This window comes from Protopterus annectens, chromosome 1.part0, assembly GCF_019279795.1.
Source record: "Protopterus annectens isolate FY-2018-M chromosome 1.part0, PAN1.0, whole genome shotgun sequence".
NCBI classification, from domain to species: Eukaryota; Metazoa; Chordata; order Ceratodontiformes; family Protopteridae; genus Protopterus; species Protopterus annectens.
Genome location: NC_056725.1, coordinates 1,360,334,989 through 1,360,354,627, shown reverse-complemented (window position 1 = coordinate 1,360,354,627; position 19,639 = coordinate 1,360,334,989). Strand labels below are relative to the sequence as shown.

Below are 19,639 nucleotides of genomic sequence, written 5' to 3'. Positions count from 1 at the left end.
GCTACAGATCACCTTCTGTGCCCCTACAGTCTCATGACTCTTAACCTAAACCTACTAGAGGCACTCGCCATCCAACCAAACACCCTACTTATGGAGGACTTTAGCTACCCCTCTATAGACTGGATAACATACACTTCCTCAAACTCACAGGCACAATTCTTCCTGGACTTTGTTAACACAAACACCCTGGAACTGATAACTGCATGCTCCAACCATAGTATCAAACATACTGGATGTGGAATTCATCAGCATGGGAGTGCACTGACCCCCCATGTGTCACGCCCTCACTAGTGAGGTCAAATCACAAAGCTATCCCCTTTAAATTAATAATAAACTCTGAACACCCAGCTACATCAGTAACAGTTTGGATGTAGTTTGCCTTAGAATAATTCCTATTAAGGGACAGTTGGTCAAAATTCAGTGCTCACTGTACCCCTGTGACCACAGCTACCTATGCAGAATTACTCAAAGAATCCCTATACAAACATGCAAATAGCTGCATAAAGGCTGCATATCTACAAAAAGTATCCCAAACAAACCCTACTGGTGGAATCCTCAACTTAAAAGGATATATAATAAAAGAATAAAAATCATAGGCAAATTAGGAAGAGCAATTCCCTTAAAGACAAGTGTTCCCTTATACAACTAAACAGGAAACTAAGAGGTTTAATTAAGTCCAAAAAGGCCAGCTATGAAGTCATAATAGCCTTACATGCTAAGGACAATTACAATTCCTTCTTCAGCTATGTCCGGAACCTTAAAGGTTAACACAAAGCAGTGTGCTGAACGGTACCACCTTAACCAATCAGGACGACATAAGAAATCTACTGGCTGATAAAACCAGGTCAAACCTTAACCCCCAATGTTTCTACCCCCAGCCCCACCAGGTGAAATCCCCTCCTACAAACTATTCCCAACTATTAGGAGGGATCAGGTGCTGGCAGTACTCACTGTATTTTCTGAATCATCAGAGGAATAATCTGAAGAAACTGGCTCAGGGGGCTCTGCTCTAAGCCTCTTCTCTGGAGGTGGGTGAGAGGCCCTGTCAGGGTGAGACTGGGTTCCCCTGATCAAAGAAATGAGATCCTCTGCTAGACTAAGCATTTGAGTACTAGAGCTAGGCCTGTGAGAGGGGGCTTTAGCAGGCACGGCCTTTGTATTTTTTGAATCATCAGAGGAATAATCTGAAGAAACTGGCTCAGGGGGCTCTGCTCTAAGCCTCTTCTCTGGAGGTGGGTGAGAGGCCCTGTCAGGGTGAGACTGGGTTCCCCTGATCAAAGAAATGAGATCCTCTGCTAGACTAAGCATTTGAGTACTAGAGCTAGGCCTGTGAGAGGGGGCTTTAGCAGGCACGGCCTTTGAAGATTTAGCTGCTTTAGCCCTGGCAAAAGCCTTAATTGACATGGATGCAGGGGGCCTAGCAGCTCCACGTGCAGGAGTAGATACATCTAAGGGGATAGTATCTGATAAATCCTGAGAAACTGTAAGAGCAGGTGGATTTTCAGTAGCAGATTCAGCCATGCTGGAAGAGGCCTCGGTAGAAGGAGGCATGCTTTCGGCCGAAGGAAGAACTGCGGACTCTGCTTTGGCCGAAACCGAGACACTCGCGGTTGGCTTAGCCGCGGTTTCGGCCGAAACCGCGGACCGCGAGTGTCGGTCCTTTTCCTTACGCTTTTTAGCTAAATGTGAAGTCGGAGTCTCCGACGGCATGATATAAGCAAAAGCGGAGCCGAAAAACTCCTCTGCAAACTCCGACTGACGTCTAAGTGTTCGTCGGTTGAAGGAAGCACAGGCTAGACAAGCTGCTACGTCGTGGTCTGGGCCTAAACAAGGTAGGCAGTAAGAGTGGAAATCTTTATGAGGTATTTGTTTCCCACAAGTTAAACAGTTATTCACTTTTTCTGACATTGGCTGAGGCAAGAAAGTGTCTCAACGGGTACTTAGCTTTTAGAAGTCTTCGGTAGTAGCAATCTCTGGTTCTGACCGACTGGCACTTGAACAGCTTCTGCTTGAGCCACGCGCAAGAAAGACTAAGGAAAATGGCGTCGGCTGATGCCTTTATACCCGCTGAACTGCAGCTATGACGTCGGGTGAAGTGCGACATCAGCCGAGGCCAGACCCAGACTTTGGAATCCGGCCAACCGAAGGGCTGCCTGAGGCCAGGACAACCCATTTGTTAGGACTGCAGATGCATCCTTGAAGGACATCGCTGCCTTCATGGATCCTAACAACATCCGCGGTTGCCTCCTGAACAATCTACAACAAGACCTATCAGGACCATTTGAGACATTATTTAGAAGTAAATGCAGGACTGCAAAAGTCATTACCCTTCACAAGTGCGGACCATCAACTGACCCAGGAACTACAGATGCATCAATCTAGCAAACCTCAGATGCAAAGCCATGGAATGGATTATCAATGAAATGATACACAAGGGCATTGGTGGCATACAAACACTAGATCCATTCCAATTTGGTTTTGTTAAGGGAAGGTCATGCCTACTCAACCTTTTAGACTTCTTTGAGAGGGTCAACAAAGCAATGGACAAGGGTAAAACAGGAAATACTATGTATCTTGACCTATCCAAGGCAATCAAACAATGCCCCACTCAGGCACTGTTGACAAGATCTCTGAGCTAGGCATAAATTCCTGCATAACTCACTGGATTGCTGGCTGTCTCACAGACAGGACCCAAGAAGTCAGAATCAGTGAAACCATCTTCATCAAGAGAGCAGTCACCAGACCAGTGGAGTACCCTAGGGCTTCATGCTGGGTCGCTCCTGTTTGGCATCTACTTCTCGGAAGTCAAGGCTAATGTTCAAGGCCTCTGGCTCACCAAGTTTACTAGAAAGGCTCACCCAGACTCTGCTACACTATGCTGTGAGGGAAAGGTTAGTTTGCTTTTTATTTGTTGTATTACTTTATTGCCTTTTTCTATTTTGAAAACTGTGATTTGGTTTACTTACCTTGTGTTTTACTTGTATTCTGCTTTTAACTGCCTACTAAAACTTGAAAAGAGACCACAGCTCTGTCTCTTGTGAGTCAGGCAGAAATCAGAACAGATCAATTAATGACTCACACAAGATAGAATAGGTCAGTTAAGGTTAATCATCTGTGAACTGAGGGGGTGGAGCTAGGAACTAAACCTTCTATTTAAGGGGTAAAATAAAACATTTCAGAGCTTTACTAGAAAGGCTCAACCAGACCTCTGCCACACTTTGCTGTGAGGGAAAGGCTTGTTTGCTTTTTATTTGTTGTATTACTTTATTGCCTTTTTCTATTTTGAATACTGTGATTTGTTTTATTTACCTTGTGTTTTACTTGTATTCTGCTTTTAACTGCATACTAAAACTTGAAAAGTGACCACAGCTCTGTCTCTTGTGAGTCAGGCAGACATTTTTCCCCAACCAGTTACTGTAGGGTTCTTAAACACCACTGTCTTTCTAGTTGCCTTCCCATTATGTTAATTTGACCATATATCTCATTTCCTCTCTGCTTTTACTGGCTTACTGGCTTGTGTGAGTAAGCACAAAATTATCATTTTGTGAAATCACTCCCCTTCAACTATTTAAAATTTTTGGCCATCCTACTGTATTCCATAGTACCAGAATACAAAAGTGACCACCCCCTTTCAATCTATCTTGCTGTTTTAAAAATAGTGACTTCCATTAAAACTTAACTTTTTAGACAGGTAAAACTTAAGTTACCTACATTCACATCTAACTCCTCTAGTGCACACTGCAGTGTTTTGGATAAACCATTTTTTTCATCTTACCTTTAAGCATCCCTGTGACTAGCACTTGCTTTAAAACCTGCTGGTAAGCACTACGAAGTCAAACTGATACAAGCACTCAACTCTCCTTGTTAATAAGAAGAAATTAATCCTAGGCACTAAGCCTATAATTGCAAAGTACCTTGCTAAGGTAAGGGAAAACGACTCTTGTAATTTACAAAAAAAAAAAGAAAAAAAAAGCACCAAATCAGGCATGTCCAAGGGTCAGCTTCTGGTGATTTCTCCTGTCCACCTGGTGAATCTGGGCATACTGGGGCAATGCAGCAAATGCCACATGTACACAGACAACCCTCTCCTCCTACCACCCAACACTACAACCTGCGAGAGATGCACTTACATTGCCAAACTGGAAGCAAAGCTCTCTCCAGCCAAGATTGTGCTAGACAGTCAAGAGGAGAAGGTTAACACCCACACAATACCTCAAGAAACACAAAGCCCTTCTAAACTACCACCACCAACACCCACACACAGCAACACTAAAACCCACATATGTGGAGGCCCTTAACACTAACCTGCCCAAGCAAAAATGACCTCCGAAGCTGAAAAGGAAACACCAATCATAACCAAAGTGCCACATAACTCACAACACCAGTGTGCCACCCAACAACAGCCCCTAAGGCAAGGTAACGTACCCAACACTTTAGTCATAGGTGTATCTATAGTCAGGCACACTGATGTCCCACTCACCAGGCTGAACAAGGAGAAAGTTACAGTCAGCTGCCTGTCGGGTGCCAGGATCCACCACATAACGCATGCACTTAAGTCACTCCACAACAAGTACAAATATGACTCTGTCATTGTCCATGTTGGCATGAATGACTTGAGATGTACCTCCCTGGAATACATGAAAAGACGCATGGACTTCCCATACTCTGGAACAAACTACCTATCTATATCAAACAAAGCTCCTTATTAGCAATCTTCAAGAAAAATTTTGATGATTGGATGGGGAAGAGGAAATTCACCCCAGGGATCACCTCTGTGGCTCTGCTCAACAGGGGCACAGGAAAATTATTTTCTTTGGTGGCAAAGGCCAGGGTACCTTTTTGGCTAGGCTTGTAAAGGCCCTACGGCCGATAGCCTAGTACCTACCTATGAACCGAAGAGCTCTCGGATCAAAGCCCAGGCAGGTATGACCTTAGCCCTGAGTAGCATCCTGCCTTCACCCAGAATGATACCACAGTATAAGGACAACATGATTGACTTCAACAATTGGCTAAGCTTCTGGTGTCATTCAATGGGGATCCAGTATCTGTCTGCCTGGGATGACATGATCGACAGACCATGATGCTTTGCCAGAGATGGTCTGCACCTGTCACCCCTGGGATTCAGGTTACTGGCTAAGGTTCTTGCCACCCCTATAGTGCCTTTTTTAGGCAAAGTTCAAAGGAGAAAACCACCGTCGTAACAGGTACAAGCATGCAAAATCTGAAGGTAATGCTACTCAATGCTAGAAGTCTAAACCTGAAAATGCACTCTCTCGAGGCACTCCTAAAAATGGAGAGCTTTGATATCTGTGCAATAACTGAGACCTGGTTCAAGGCTCCAGAGAGCACCCCTGCAATACCAGGCTGCAACTCTTACCACACTTTTCGGCCACCAAACCAGGACCGAAACACTAAAGGTGGAGAAGTGTCCACATTCACCAAGGATATTCACAACACCAGGCTAGTTGCCCAACATCAATGCATCTGAAATTCTCCAGGTGCAACTAACACTAGGTAAGACTGCAACCCAAAGTGTAGCTTGCTACAGATCCCCCACCATGCCCCAAGATTCTCACTACACCTTTCTAAACATACTGGAAAATATTAAGATACAACCAAACACCCTAATACTGGGTGATTTCAACTACTCTGCCATTAACTGGGAAAACTACTCATGTACTAACACCTTTGCCCAATGGTTCTTGGAATTCATAAATTCCAATGGCCTGCATCAACTAATCCATAGTCCTAACAGGGGCTCCAATATCCTAGACCTGGTGATTACCAACATGGGAAATCGATGCTCCCCATCTACGGTCACCCCCTCGTTGGTCAGGTCTGACCATAAGCTAATCACCCTTGCCATCCACCCCTGTGTAAGGAAACCTCCTTAAAAAACTTCTCCAAAGCCAACTTCATGCTACTCATGTCAGAAGTGATAAACCTCATGACAACCATGCAGACGGGAACTGAAAGTCCAACTGCTGAATCCTAAATTAAGGCACTGTACAAGCACATCCACTCGCGCATGAATCATGCCATCCCCAATAGAACCAAGACACTCTCCACCAAAAAAAGGAAGCCAATCTGGTTCCTTGCCATAAACAAACTTTACAACAAAAGGAAGAAACTGTTGCAGAAAAGGAAAATCCCAGGATGCAAAAAACTCCCTTACCAGCCTCATTAATAAGTTGAAATCCCTCATAAAATCCTCCAAAGCTAGTTACGAAAATAAAATTGCCAAAGATTCCAAAGACAACGACAAGGCATTCCATAGCTATTTTCAGAATCTAAATGGCAATGCTCAGATCTGCTCTGAGCTACAACAGAATGGCATTAAATATACAATCCCAAGCATATTGCCAATATCCTGGCAGATTGATTCAGTGCAAACTTCACCCCCCTCTCACCCCCCCAAAGGGCCCATCTCAATACCAAAAGATTGCCAAATTCTGGTAATAACAGCCACACAGGTAAAAAACGCACTCTCCAAAGCTAAGAATACAGCATCCATGGGACCAGGTGACATCCCAGGCTGTGTATTACATGAACTACAAAATGAACTGGCACCTCACCTAAGTGCCATATTTAATCATAACCTCACCTCAGGCTTCATGCCCACTGAGTGGCGCACAGCTACAGTTATCCCACTCCACAAGGGGGGATCTACCTTGGATCCCGGGCACTACCGCCCCATCAGTCTGACGAGCCTGATCTGCAAGGCCATGGAACGTATTATCATGGAACTTATAAATAAAGACATTGGCAACCTTCAAACATTGGACCCAATGCAGTTTTGGGTTCGTGAAGGGCCGATCTTGTCTACTGAACCTGATTGACTTCTTTGAATCAGTCTCCCGAGCCGTGGACAAGGTAAGGTGGCCCACACAGCCTATCTGGACCTTGCCAAGGCCTTTGACACCATCCCCCATTCTGGAATCATAGATAAACTTACTAAGCTGGGCATCAGTCCCTACGTCACTCGATGGGTTGCCAACTGGATTACTGACAGAACCCACAATGTAAAAGTAGCCAACATCAAATCCAGCTCCAGACAAGTGACAAATGGAGTACCTCAGGGTTCAGTCCTAGGACCACTCTTGTTTGGCATCTACTTCTCTGAAGTACAGGTCAACACTAAGGAACTCTGGCTAACAAAGTTCGCAGATGACTGCAAACTGGGAGCCATTATTGAATCCCCAAATGATGTGGATATTCTACAAAAGGGCCTTACAAAAACAGATGCTTGGTGCCAGACCCATGGGCTCAAGCACAATGCCAAGAAATGTATAGTTATCCCCTCTGGGAAAAAACATGTACCTGTAAATTACCACATAGGTGGCAGTACACTAAACACTGAAAATGTAATAAGAGACTTAGGGACACGGGTGGACAGTGGTCTCATCTTTGATAACCACATCGCCACAACATTCAGGAAATCCTATGTGGCACACCTCATCACTAAGGGCTTTTCATCCAGAAAAAAGAAGGTTATTGTCCCACTGTACTCATCCCTCATTAGACACATTATAGAATATAAACGCCCAATTTGGTATGTACCTCTCAAGACATCTGCAACTGGAAAGGCAGCAGAAATACCTCACTAAAAGAATCACAGGCCTAAAGCAGATGCCCTATGCTGACAGTCTAAAAAACCTCTACCTATACTCTGTCGCATATCGTCGACTCAGAGGCGATCTCTGCTTAACATACAAGGCCACGTCAAACCCAGAGTTGTTGGACATGCTACACTTAAAGAAATCCCAATCCCTCAGAGTCACACGCTCCAGGGATCTAATCCTTGTCATCACAATGAACAAAACATGCTGGAGGGATAGGTTCCTTACCTAGAGACTCTCCAGACTCTGGAATAGACTGCCCATACATGTCAAGCAGAGCATCTCTTTGGCCCTCTTCAAAAGGAACCTTGATGATTGGATGGGAAATAGGAAATTCACCCTGGGCATCACGTCAGTCGCCCTGCTAGACAGAGGTCCAGGGAAGTAAATACTGTGGGAAGAAATAGCCAGGGATTGTTATGGCTAGGCTTATATAGGCCCTAGGGCCGATAGCCCAGTACCAACCTATGACTGTAAATTGCAAGCTAATACAGATTATCCCCCAAGGCATCAACATCTTGCAAGAGTGTTTAACACAGAAAAATGACAGGTGCCAAAGCCATGACCTCCAACTCAATACCAAAAAATGTTAACCCAAGTTAATTACTCCATCAATAAAAAACCCTCAGCATTGACCCAGCAGCAAGGGATCTTGGAACATATTTAGACAGCAATCTGGCCTTTGACCAACATGTAGCTAAGACAGTAAGAAAATCATTCTATGTTGCCCAACTTATAGGTAAGTGTATGGCATCCAGGACCAAGGAAGTTATAGAACCACTACACTCAGCTCTTAACAGACCCATCACTGAATACAATGCCCCCTTTGGAATGTATCTAACCAGACACTTGCAACAGTTAGAACATTCATAAACTTACTAGCAGAATTCAAGGCATAAATACCCTATCCAACACTGACTGCCTAAAGGCTCTGTCTCTGTATTCAGTCTCCTACAGACTGATGAGAAGGAATCTTTGTCTGGCTTATAGGCCTTCCTCAGACCCAACCCTGATGGATCTACTGCACATGCGCAAAACAAAAAAAGCACCAGAAACACTAGCTCCAGGGATGTGAACTTCGCTCATGACATAAACAGAAATTGCTGGAGAGAGAGAGAGAGAGATGTGTCACAAAGGATCCCTGCACTATGGAATATGCTACCCATCCATGTAAAACAGAGTTCATCCTTGAGCTTATTCAAATGAAACCTTAACTGGATGGAAATTGTAAATTTAGCCCCGGTATGGCCACCCAGTGCCTTATGAACACAGGCTACTGTAGCAAAGGTTGATAATCAGAGTTTGGTTTGTGTCTGAACGGGAAGGTTTGGAATCCTGTTGAGACTTGTCTTGAAATTTAATTTTATTGGATTTTTCTACCCTTTTGAGAAGGTTTCTGTTTTTTATGAGCAATGGGACCAGCCTCACTAGGATAGTTTCTCTGGAACTTGGGTACAGGAGAAAGGAAGATTTGTTTAAAATCTTGCATGACCTTACCTCTCTCCTGCAAAGTCTTGAAAAGTTATGCAACTGCAGAACTAAACAGATGTTGCCCATCCAGAAGCTTAGCTTTGGCATCCTCAGGTAAAGGTTACAGTCGAAGCCATGAGAATTTATGAAGAACAGACCCAGTAGCAGATGCTCTAGAAGAAGCATCAGCAGCATCATAGCTGCACTTAACAAAATGCCTAGCAACTTGAGAAGCAAAGTTAAGAAGAGATAATGCAGAGGATTTTGTATCAGAGTCCTCTAAATCGAATAGGTCACTGCCTAAGTTAAGCAAAATACACAAAAAGTATCTGATTGTATGGGTTTGGTAACTAATAGCCCTAAAAAGTGGCAGACGTATATACTTTTAGCCAAATCTTCTAATAGCCATATAGTCTTTACCAGTTGGCCAAACAGTACAGGAAGTAAGTAGTTTAGTAGACTTTTCACTGGAAAGGCAAATAACTGGATCTGAAGTACCAATTATTATATAAGGACCTATATGACTCTGGCACCTGTAGAAGCTATTCAGTTTCTTTAGGGCAGGTGACTAAGACTCTGGATTAAGAGAAGCAGTGGAGAAGCTGGGATGTATAATAAAGAAGCTAAACAGAGAGGAAGGAATGAGTGAAAATGAAGATAGAAAGATAAACCGCATTGTAATACCTGAAGATGTAGATTCATATTGACAAGCGAATGTAAATGCTTCCATTAAAAGCTAAAAAAAGCATAAAAATACAAATCAGAACTACAACTTTTTTAAAGGGGCAATCCCCCTGTCCCCTCATACTGAGGGGCATCCCCTCACACCTCCCTAACATACGCACACACATACACAGTAACACAATAATGGGAAAAGGGCAAAGTCAAGTTAGCTGAAAATGGTTTTCAGCAGAACCATTTAATGACAGTGGTATTTACTGAAACTGCAATTGTCCAAATGTCAGATTTCCAAAGATTCTATCAGAAGGTTCAACAAATAAGAGGAGGGGGAACAGAAACAGAAGCAACACTGGCCACAAAGAAAGCACAGCACACCATGACAAAAGATATCAGGAGGATGGCAAGCCTGCATGTAGTCATGGCCAAAGAAAAAAATGGCTTTTGGAAGAAATAGTCAATGGAGAGGTAAGAAAGATCTAGAACTTAAACCAGTAGCGTTTTCAGTGGTTATACCCATATCTTATTCTGCCAGAACAATCAGGCAGAGAAAAAAGTGGGTTTAACGAAAACAAGTCTGGAAGGAATGGAGAATGAGGAAACACATGGGAAGAATGCACAGGAGCTTATCTCCACCTAAATGTGGAAAATACTACAAATCTAAATGTAACCAAGGTTCTAGTACAATGAAAGGAAAGGTAAGGAAAGAATATTTTACAAGAAAGTTAAAAGAAGATGCAGATAAAAAGAATGATAGCAGGATATACCAGTAAGGGAGGAATCACTGAGTGTTACAAGCTGGGTACCAGCAGTAGCATGGCCAGGAAGGTGGTCAGCATCACATTACATCTACCGAAAGGCTGGTGAACTCTACAGGTATTACACAGACACTGGCCAAGAAGACAAGATCAAGATGTGGCAGTTGTAGGATATGTGGTTAAGTAAAAAAAAAGTCAGACAAAAGAGAGGAAGGGAGCTGTGTATATCCGGGAACAACAAAGTACAATTGGAGAAGAATTTAAAAGAAAACAAAAGTACATTTATGCATGCATTTTTTATATACAGTTGAATACAAGTGTATGGGATAATGACAGTTTAGGAGAAAGCTTACAAGAATAAAAGTTGACGACTACAAGTGAAGAAGTGAATAATTGTGATGAAAGACGACAATACGCCTTTTATTTACCTAAGAGATTCCCATTTTATAGGTAAAATGGGAAGATAAATTGAACAGACTCAGGTCTTGAGTAGAGGGCTTTGACAATTGAGAATGTTATTCCTGCCTTGGCCCTCACCAGTGCAGTGGGTAAATCATGGGACAGGTAAAGCAGCCAGTAAGTGATGGGGATCATAAACTACAGCAAGTTCACAGACCCAGAAAAATGGGTGGCCACAATGGATTTTTTTTTTTCAAAAATGTTTTTTATTTTTTTTTATAACAAGAATAACAACAGTAATAACATTTACAATCAAAACTAAAACAAATTATTTACAAAGTCCATAACAAGTAAATACTTCTATATACATTCAGGAAATCATCTAATACTTTTTAACAATGATTGTAACTTTTCCCAAGCAATTAATTTGTGTGTTAAATTATTTGTATTCATTTTTAAACTAGATATTTCTTTTTCACATAAGGTCCTGGCTAAATAAATAAATTAATTTCTGAAAGATATAGGAGAGTTAAGTTTTCCATTTTTTTGTCACAACCTTTCTTGCTACTGCAAGTATTGACCAAATAAGGTGTGTTTGAGATCTGGGTACGATTTCTGGTATTGGTACATTAAATAAAATGAGTGAACTTGAAATTTCACAATTATCATTCCATAAGACCTTACAGAAATATTCAAATTCCTTCCAAAATTGGGATAACATATTACATGCAACAGTCATATGAAACCAGTCAGCTTCTATACCTTTACATCTCCAATATTTCATATAATTTGTTTTGTACATATCTGCAATTCTTTGAGGGGTATAATAACTTCTATGGAGGAATTTCCACGTGTATATTTTACAGTAAGTAGAAATTGTTGTTTTTTGTACTGATTTTAGAAGTAATTTCTTGTTTTTAGTAGTAAATTCTCCATTATTTATTTTGGTGGAGTATTTACAAAAAGAAGCATTCGTGGAATTATTATCAGATCTAATGACTTTATATATTAGGGGATATAAATGAGGTGCCTTTCAAAGAACCATCAATTATATCAGTCAAAAGTTCTTAGTGTTTTAGGTATGTTGTTTCCATGGGTTTCTAAGGAAAATATAGTTTTGTTATATATAAATTCTCTGCAGGTTTGTATGTCTATCCACTTATTATTATGTAGGCTGCATCTAGAAATTAGATGGTTAGCTGAATAAACTCCATTAGTGGATAAGAATTGGTTCCAGTATATTAAGTCATTATTTTTAAATTCAAGCATTTTATTTTTATCAAAAGATATTAAACATTCATTAGTATAAGCACTAGGAAAAATAAATATTAATAAGCTTTTAATTGACTAATGAATGGGGAAGGCAGTTAAGCAACACTTAAAAAATAGCAAATGCTACAAGTTATGGAAAAATGTGAAGGGAAGAAAATATGAAATGCATAAGTTTATAAGGAAACAGCAACACAATTAAAAAGCCAGTGTGACCTACTGTTAGGACAAGCCGGTGGCAAAGAAAATCAAGCAGTAAGTCAAGGGGGAGATAAATGAAAGAAAGCTGGCCTAAACAGTAATGAAAAAGAGTGAAGGAGCTTGAGTCATCTAAATAATGTGGCCTTGGTGAGGTGAGACACTGAGGACTGATTCACACAACTGTGTGGATAAATACAATGTGATAAGTCTTATACAAGAATATTGTACTTAAAAATACTTTACCTGTGAATTCTAATGTGAGTTTGAAGAGAACTTTTTGCTGTGAAAGACTTTCCACAGATGTCACACGTAAAGGGCTTCTCACCTCAGGAAAAAAGGGTTAAAAATTAGAAAATTAAATTGTCTGTTAATATCAATTTCAGCTTTTTTTGTCTGTTAGCACTGTTCATATCAGTTACACAACCATAAGAATAGCTAAGCAAGTCATTAAGCATTTTGTTTAATGACAAGTTATAAATTCTAATACACAGCAGCCAATATCTATACAGACATTTTTAATGCCCCACCGGAAACAAGTATATTTAGAGAAGCAGGTGTGGTGAAAAAGGCAAAGAAGGCCTGAGGCAGGATTCAGTTAAAAGAAGAATGAAAAATAATGTGTGCAGGCATTGTTTTTTCATTTTAAAAATACTTTATCCTCTACCAGAAAAAGTTAAAGTCAGCACTGTACCCAAAAGGACTAAGAGCAGATATACTACTAAGGAACTACACTGTATTAGTTATCCCATCCCCCATCCACTATTAAATAAACAAAAAAGTTGTTTGAAATAGTTTCCCCAGCATTTAATAGAAGAAAAAACAGATCATTGTCAGGAACCATATCCACAGACTAGTCTTCAAACACCTTCACAAGAGTTGCAAACTGTTTTATCCCCAGCCCTACATTTCCTAGATAAAATAAATTACAGTTGGCATCCTTCACATTAGCAAATAAGATTCAGTCGAGTGACCTCAAGAAAGCCACGCAATGCGGATCACTTTAGGATCTGGCCTTGTTTAATCAGTTCATGACTGTTAAAAGCAGTTTTGAAATCTCACTCTCGTTAATCTGCTTCCAATGACAAATCAATAGCAACCCTAAATATGCAGATTGGAATATATAGCAAGGTTAGTCTCCAACTTCACACAAACCTTCTTCCAGTTAAAGTGATCAATTTCATTTCCAGTTTGTAATCCTACTTTTTGGCATACCATCAGCACTTTTACAAAACAGCTACATCCATATCTGTGCACAATTCCAAGATTACAGCATATGCATACTTGGACAACTGTTCTGAAGTTGCCAAGCCTTCCAATCCACTGCTTCAACAACTAGCTAGGATTCAAGAACTGTGTTCATCCAGTCATAAACCTGAATCTCACAAAGATCATCAACAATCCAACTCAATGAACTGTATTTTTTATCTTGGATATGGAGAAGACAAAAGCATCCCAAACTCCAGGGAAGGTTTCAGAGATTTCACCGTTTGTGATACCTTTTTGTCAAATGTGCACTACCAGATTCCTGCAAGCTTCAAATACGGTCTACAAAAAAACAAAATATTCTAATTTTGCATAAACATATGTGCATCACAATGAATCAAAATATACCAAGACGGCGAAAATGGGAATTCTGAAATACCACTGAAAATCTACATGAAATTTTCTAATGTACTCATATTTTATTTTACTTGTTTTATAGGGAAATAAGGACCATGAGGGTGCTTTTTTAGTAAAAATCTAGTTATAAATTAATTTAAAATATGGATACAATGCATATCAAACAAACAGCAAATGATAACTTTGCATCTTAAAAAGTATGTAGTAGCATTTTTAATACTAGCATTAAGAAAAATATAAATCAAACCACCATTACAATCTTAATCAAAAGAAGACCTTGCAGCAATAAATCTAAATAATTGCTGTTGATGTTATGCCATCAGAACAAAAACATTTTGCTTCTTGTTTAAGATGCATTTTAAGCTGGTTAGAAAAGGCAGACAGTTTGGCTAACTGTCGCAGTTCATTTGAGAAAGCATTCCAGGTCAGCGGGTCTGTTCTAAATAAGGCAAATAATATGGTCATAAGTTATATAAACACTGTTTAAGCCTTGAGGCCATTATAATACACTGACACCATACATTTTGGATTTAAAGTATCATGTCCTGTCCATGAGAACAAATTTTCCTTAAATTTAACAAACTGTCACAAGCCCATATACCACAGAAAGTCCGTTCCAAATTCTTAGGCTCACCCGAGTAATACATTTACTTACATAAGTGGGCATAAAAATATGTTTTTATACTTCTGAAAGATGAATCAAAACATATTAAGACTGCGAAAATGGGAATTCTGAAATACCACTGAAAATCCACATGACATTTGCATATCCACAGCTAGTGGGGTTTGGCTTTATTGGCCTGAAATTGTCCAGTTAAACGACAAAACAAGTCATGGGCATTCAGAATCGCCAATGAGCTGAAACACCTGATGTTCATAAGGTTCATTTGCATATATCCCATGTGCCTCTGATACAAGAGGTTTGGGAGGTCACTCAGTGGAAGTTCTAGCTTTGCTGGAGTTTTCATTTTGTTTTTACTGATTGTTTTTTCAGTGACCTTCTCACTCATTGTTTTACACTTTTGAAAGATGGAATTTGAATATAGTTCTAATGTTTGGTAGAGCCTACAGTGTTTCATTGAAAGCTTTATAGGTTAAGACAGCTTTACCTTGAAAATTATCTGTAATAGAGAAAAAAAAACAGTTTCAACTTTAAACATCTACCATTATAAACTAACAGCTGGAGATGCTTTGTAAATTGTCTTTCAACTGATTCCTGGTTTTGAAGTTCACTTCTAAATACAGAACACATTACTATATTCTACTAAGGATCTCAAATAAATAATACAAACATATTTTGATCATCTATTAAGAAAAAAAAATTTAGCATTAGACCAATACGTTTTAAGGCCTTGATACTGATATACTGCATGGAGCGTGGTAATTTCACTCAGATGTTTGGAAAAAAGACAATCCCGTTAAGTGACATGCGACCCAATCTTAACAACTGTGAAGCACCCCCTGCTTATGTTGTTAAGGTTGGGTCTAGCTCTCTGTAGTAAAATCTGTCTGTACTGACAATCAAATCATAGAGGCAGAACAACACATTTGTTTTTACTTGCTGTCCGTACCCTTAATGTATCCCTAACTTCCTGTACAAAAAAAAAATAAATAAAATTACAAAGTTGCTAGAATAACAGAATGTGTTTAGCTGCATAAAAATACTAAAATTCAAATGTGTGTCACTTATTTAGCAACTTCAACTTTCTGTGGTTTGTCTGAAAACCACAGATATTATGAGGAACAGACCAAAAATATGAAGCAATAATGCAAAAACCCTATGAAAATCTAGACAGTTTGGAGTCATGAAAGGTAAGCATAAGCATAATGGACTGCGTTACACTACCTCTCTTGACAGCGCTCACTAAGTGTTTTACAGCTTTTAAAGCCGGCAAAACATTTGGCGATTTTTGTTCCCTGTAACTAGTAGTGCATGGAACAGATAAAGCTCCATGTACTGCAACGAATTATGATTGTCTCACCGATTATAACCCTGTTTTATGTATTCATGGCATCCATGTCTTGAACACATAAGCGGGCTATGATTGGCAACTCGCTCATAATTAGAAGTTATGTACTCACCATAACGTTCCATCTGAGTAGGTGTATTCATTTGTCTGCAACCTGTGGGTTATGGATCCGATATCGGATCCGAACCGGCATGGTTAACCAGCTATGGATCCAAGCTCTCAGCTCCTCCCCTCACCCATAATGCCCTGCTCTCCCTACATGACCTCAGATCGAGTTTGCCAACAGCATAAATACCCTGAAAAGGGTAACACAACATATGCAGGAAACTGAAAGGCCAGGGGGATAGGAGGGCGGGATGGTTGCAGACAAATGAATACACCTACTCAGATGGAACGTTATGGTGAGTACATAACTTCTAAATCTGAAGTAGGAGATTCATTTGTCTGCAACCTGTGGGACAGAGTCCCCAGCTACCTGAATCTTGGGCGGCCATCATGGAAGGATATTCCGGAGCACCGCGCAGCCAAAGGATGCTCTACCCCTAGATGTAAGATCCAACTTGTAGTAGGAAATAAAGGTATGAGATGAAGCCCACGTGGCTGCTGCACAAATATCATCTAGAGGAATCCTAGCCTTAAAGGCTGCTGAGGTAGAGACTGACCGGGTTGAATGGGCATGTACACCCTCCGGTGCGGGCCTTCCCGAAGCTTGATAAGCTAGTAAGATACATTGTGAAATCCAGCGAGATAATGAGACTTTGGAAATTGGCTTGCCCAAATTAAATTTAGCAAAGGAAATGAACAACTGGTCGGATTGCCTATGACCAGCCATCCTGATTAGATAAAATCAAAGTTGCCTGTGAACGTCTAAGGAGTGAAGCTTGTATTCACCCTTGTTTTGATATTTAGGGAAGAAAACAGGGAGGTTAATGGATTGATTCATGTTTGCTTCAGAAGCTACCTTAGGACGAAAAGACGGGTTGGTCTGAGGTAAAAACACGGTCCGGATGAAACACCAAGTAAGGAGGTTTAGCTGATAATGCTTGAAGCTCTGAGACTCTCTTGGCCGAAGTAATGGCTACTAAGAAGGCGGTCTTGAAAGATAAGAATTTGAGATCTACCGTAGCCGCCGGTTCGAAGGGGGGGGGGGCGGTCAAGGCCTGAAGAACTAAGGAAAGGTCCCAAGGAGGAACAGCTTGCTTTATAGGGGGCCTGAGAAGAAAAGTACCTTTAAGGAAAATCTTACACAATTTGGCAGACATCAGTGGACTGGAGTCATGACCAATGTGATAATGAGAAATTGCCGCAAGTTGTACTTTGACCGTGGAACTGCTGGCACCATCATTAAAAAGAGTGGTTAAGAAGTCAAGCACCAAAGGGAGAGAACTGTGAAGGGGTTTAGGCCTTGCCGCTCCGCCCACAAAGAGAACCGTTTCCACTTGCTACTGTAGACTTTCCTAGTGGATGGCTTATGAGCTGCCACCAGGATGGCCTTAACAGGGGACGAAATACCGGGAGTCCTGATCAGGAGTGGAACTGGAGCAGCCAAGCGGTCAGCTTCAGGTTGTCCAGGTTCGGAGGAGATAAGTGGGATGGATGAGATATCAGATCCGGAATGGGATCTAGAATCCAAGGAGGATTCACTGAGTGAGACCTTAGGAAGGGGAACCAGATCTGTCGAGGCCAAAATGGAGCAATGAGGATCATTCTGCACCCCAACCGAGAGGCTTTCTGAAGAACTTGGAGCATCAGAGGCAAGGGGGGATAAGCATAAAGAAGACCGGGTGGCCAAGCATGCACCAGAGCGTCTCTTGGGGAACCTCCGGGAGGAGGTATCAGAGCGAAAAAACTGTCGCATTTGGTGTTTGAGGGAGACGCAAAAAGATCGTAACAAGGAGTTCCCCACTGTGCGAAGATGCGTTCCACTACCTGAGTATTGAGAGACCACTCGTAGGGGGTGAGAATGGTGCGACTGAGTTTGTCCACCAGGATGTTGGACCGACCCGGAATATGCGTTGCTATGAGAAAGCGGTTGGTGGAGATTGCCCATTCCCACACTCTCATGGCTTCTCGACAAAGGGGGTAAGACCTGGTTCCTCCCTGTTTGTTGATATACCAGACAACAGACATGTTGTCTGATTGAATCGCAATTGTTCCCAAGGGAAGAAAGGCCTGAAGTGCTAGCAACGCTAAGAGCACTGCTCTCATCTCTAGAACATTGATATGCAGTGAGGTCTCTGAATCGTCCCACGTGCCTTGGACCGTCCGGCCTGCAAAATGCCCCCCCCCCCCCCGAGGCGGGAGGCGTCCGTGGTCAACGTGGCGAGAGGGGCAGAGGCACAAAAGGGGCGGCCTCCGTGGAGATCTGGAGAGTGTAGCCACCACAGGAGGGACCGCCTGCACGCTTTGTTGATCGCAATGGGATGATGCATAGGAAGAGCAAGATACGACCACTGAACCATGAGTGTCCATTGAAGGATACGCATATTGAACCTGGCGAGAGGAAGAAGCGCTATCGCTGCCGCCATGGACCCTAGGGCCCTCAGGACCAACTCCGCCGGAACTGAGCTTGAGTGGAGAATGGCCCGCACCTGGAGCTGTAGGCTTTGCACTCTGTCCGCTGTGAGGAAGGCTCTCAATCTCCTCATGTCTAACCTGGCACCTATAAAATCTATGAGCTGCGTGGGTGCTAGGTTGGATTTTTTTGTGTTTATTGTGATGCCCAGGCGTGGAGCAAGATGGAGAAAGGAGTCTCGCGCCAAGAGAAGTAGATGCCTTGTTGGGGCGGTGAGAAGCCAGTCGTCCAGGTAAGGAAAGACCTGCACCCCCTGAAGCTTCAGGTGGGCCGCTACCACTGCTAATACTTTGGTGAACACCCTGGGGGCTGTGGTGAGACCAAAGGGAAGGACCCGGAATTGGTAGTGACTGGCTCCCAGCCGGAAGCGGAGAAACCTCCTGGAGCGCCTGTCCATTAGTATGTGGCAGACAGCGTCTTCCCGTCCTTCTCGCTCTGGGTCAAAGTGTCACGAACAGTTTTGCCAAAGAGGGCAGAACCATCGAAAGGGGCGTTCGCAAATGACGCCTTGAAGGGCTCCGAGAAATCGCAATGACGGAGCCAGGCCTGACGTCTAGTAACTAGGCCTGCCCCTGCGGCTCTAGTGGCACCTTCCGTAGCATGGGACAGTAGCCGCATAGAGGTATTAGTGACGGACCTGAGAGTGGCCATACGGGTGGAGTGCAGTACTTTGTCCTCCTCCGACATGGACTCTGGGGGGGGATGCAGCGTATTCTTTTATAAGATCGCGCTGCATCCTAATCACATGTGCCAGGTAGTTCAGCGCCCTCACTGAGAAGGTTGCTGAACTAAACATCCGCTTCCCCAAGCAGTCCATCATCCGAGACTCCTTGCTCGGGGGATGGACTGAGGGACTCTCCTGAGCAAGTTCCCTCTTGGTGGCCGCCGTCAACATGGCATCTACCGGAGGCCCCTTACTCCAATGGGCACGGTCAGCCGGGGACTGAGAATACGGTCGGCCTTTTGGCATTGGCTCCACGGTGTCCGGTTCCTTCCACGCCCTGGTGGTAATGAGGTCCACCAGGGGGTCGGCAGGAGGGGACACCCAAGAGGTAGACGGGCCCGCTTCAAATGCCTCCA

General features: G+C 42.3%; 1 protein-coding gene across 2 annotated transcripts in view; it reads right to left on the bottom strand.

Moving 5' to 3' along the window:
• ZBTB24 (zinc finger and BTB domain containing 24) overlaps positions 1 to 19,639 on the bottom strand; it is a 325,243-nt gene that overhangs the window by 31,477 nt on the left and 274,127 nt on the right. For both annotated transcript variants that reach the window (XM_044066819.1, XM_044066828.1), the window contains exon 6: positions 12,638 to 12,719. In XM_044066819.1, coding sequence (XP_043922754.1) covers positions 12,638 to 12,719 — 82 coding nt within the window. The remainder of the gene's footprint in view (positions 1 to 12,637; positions 12,720 to 19,639) is intronic.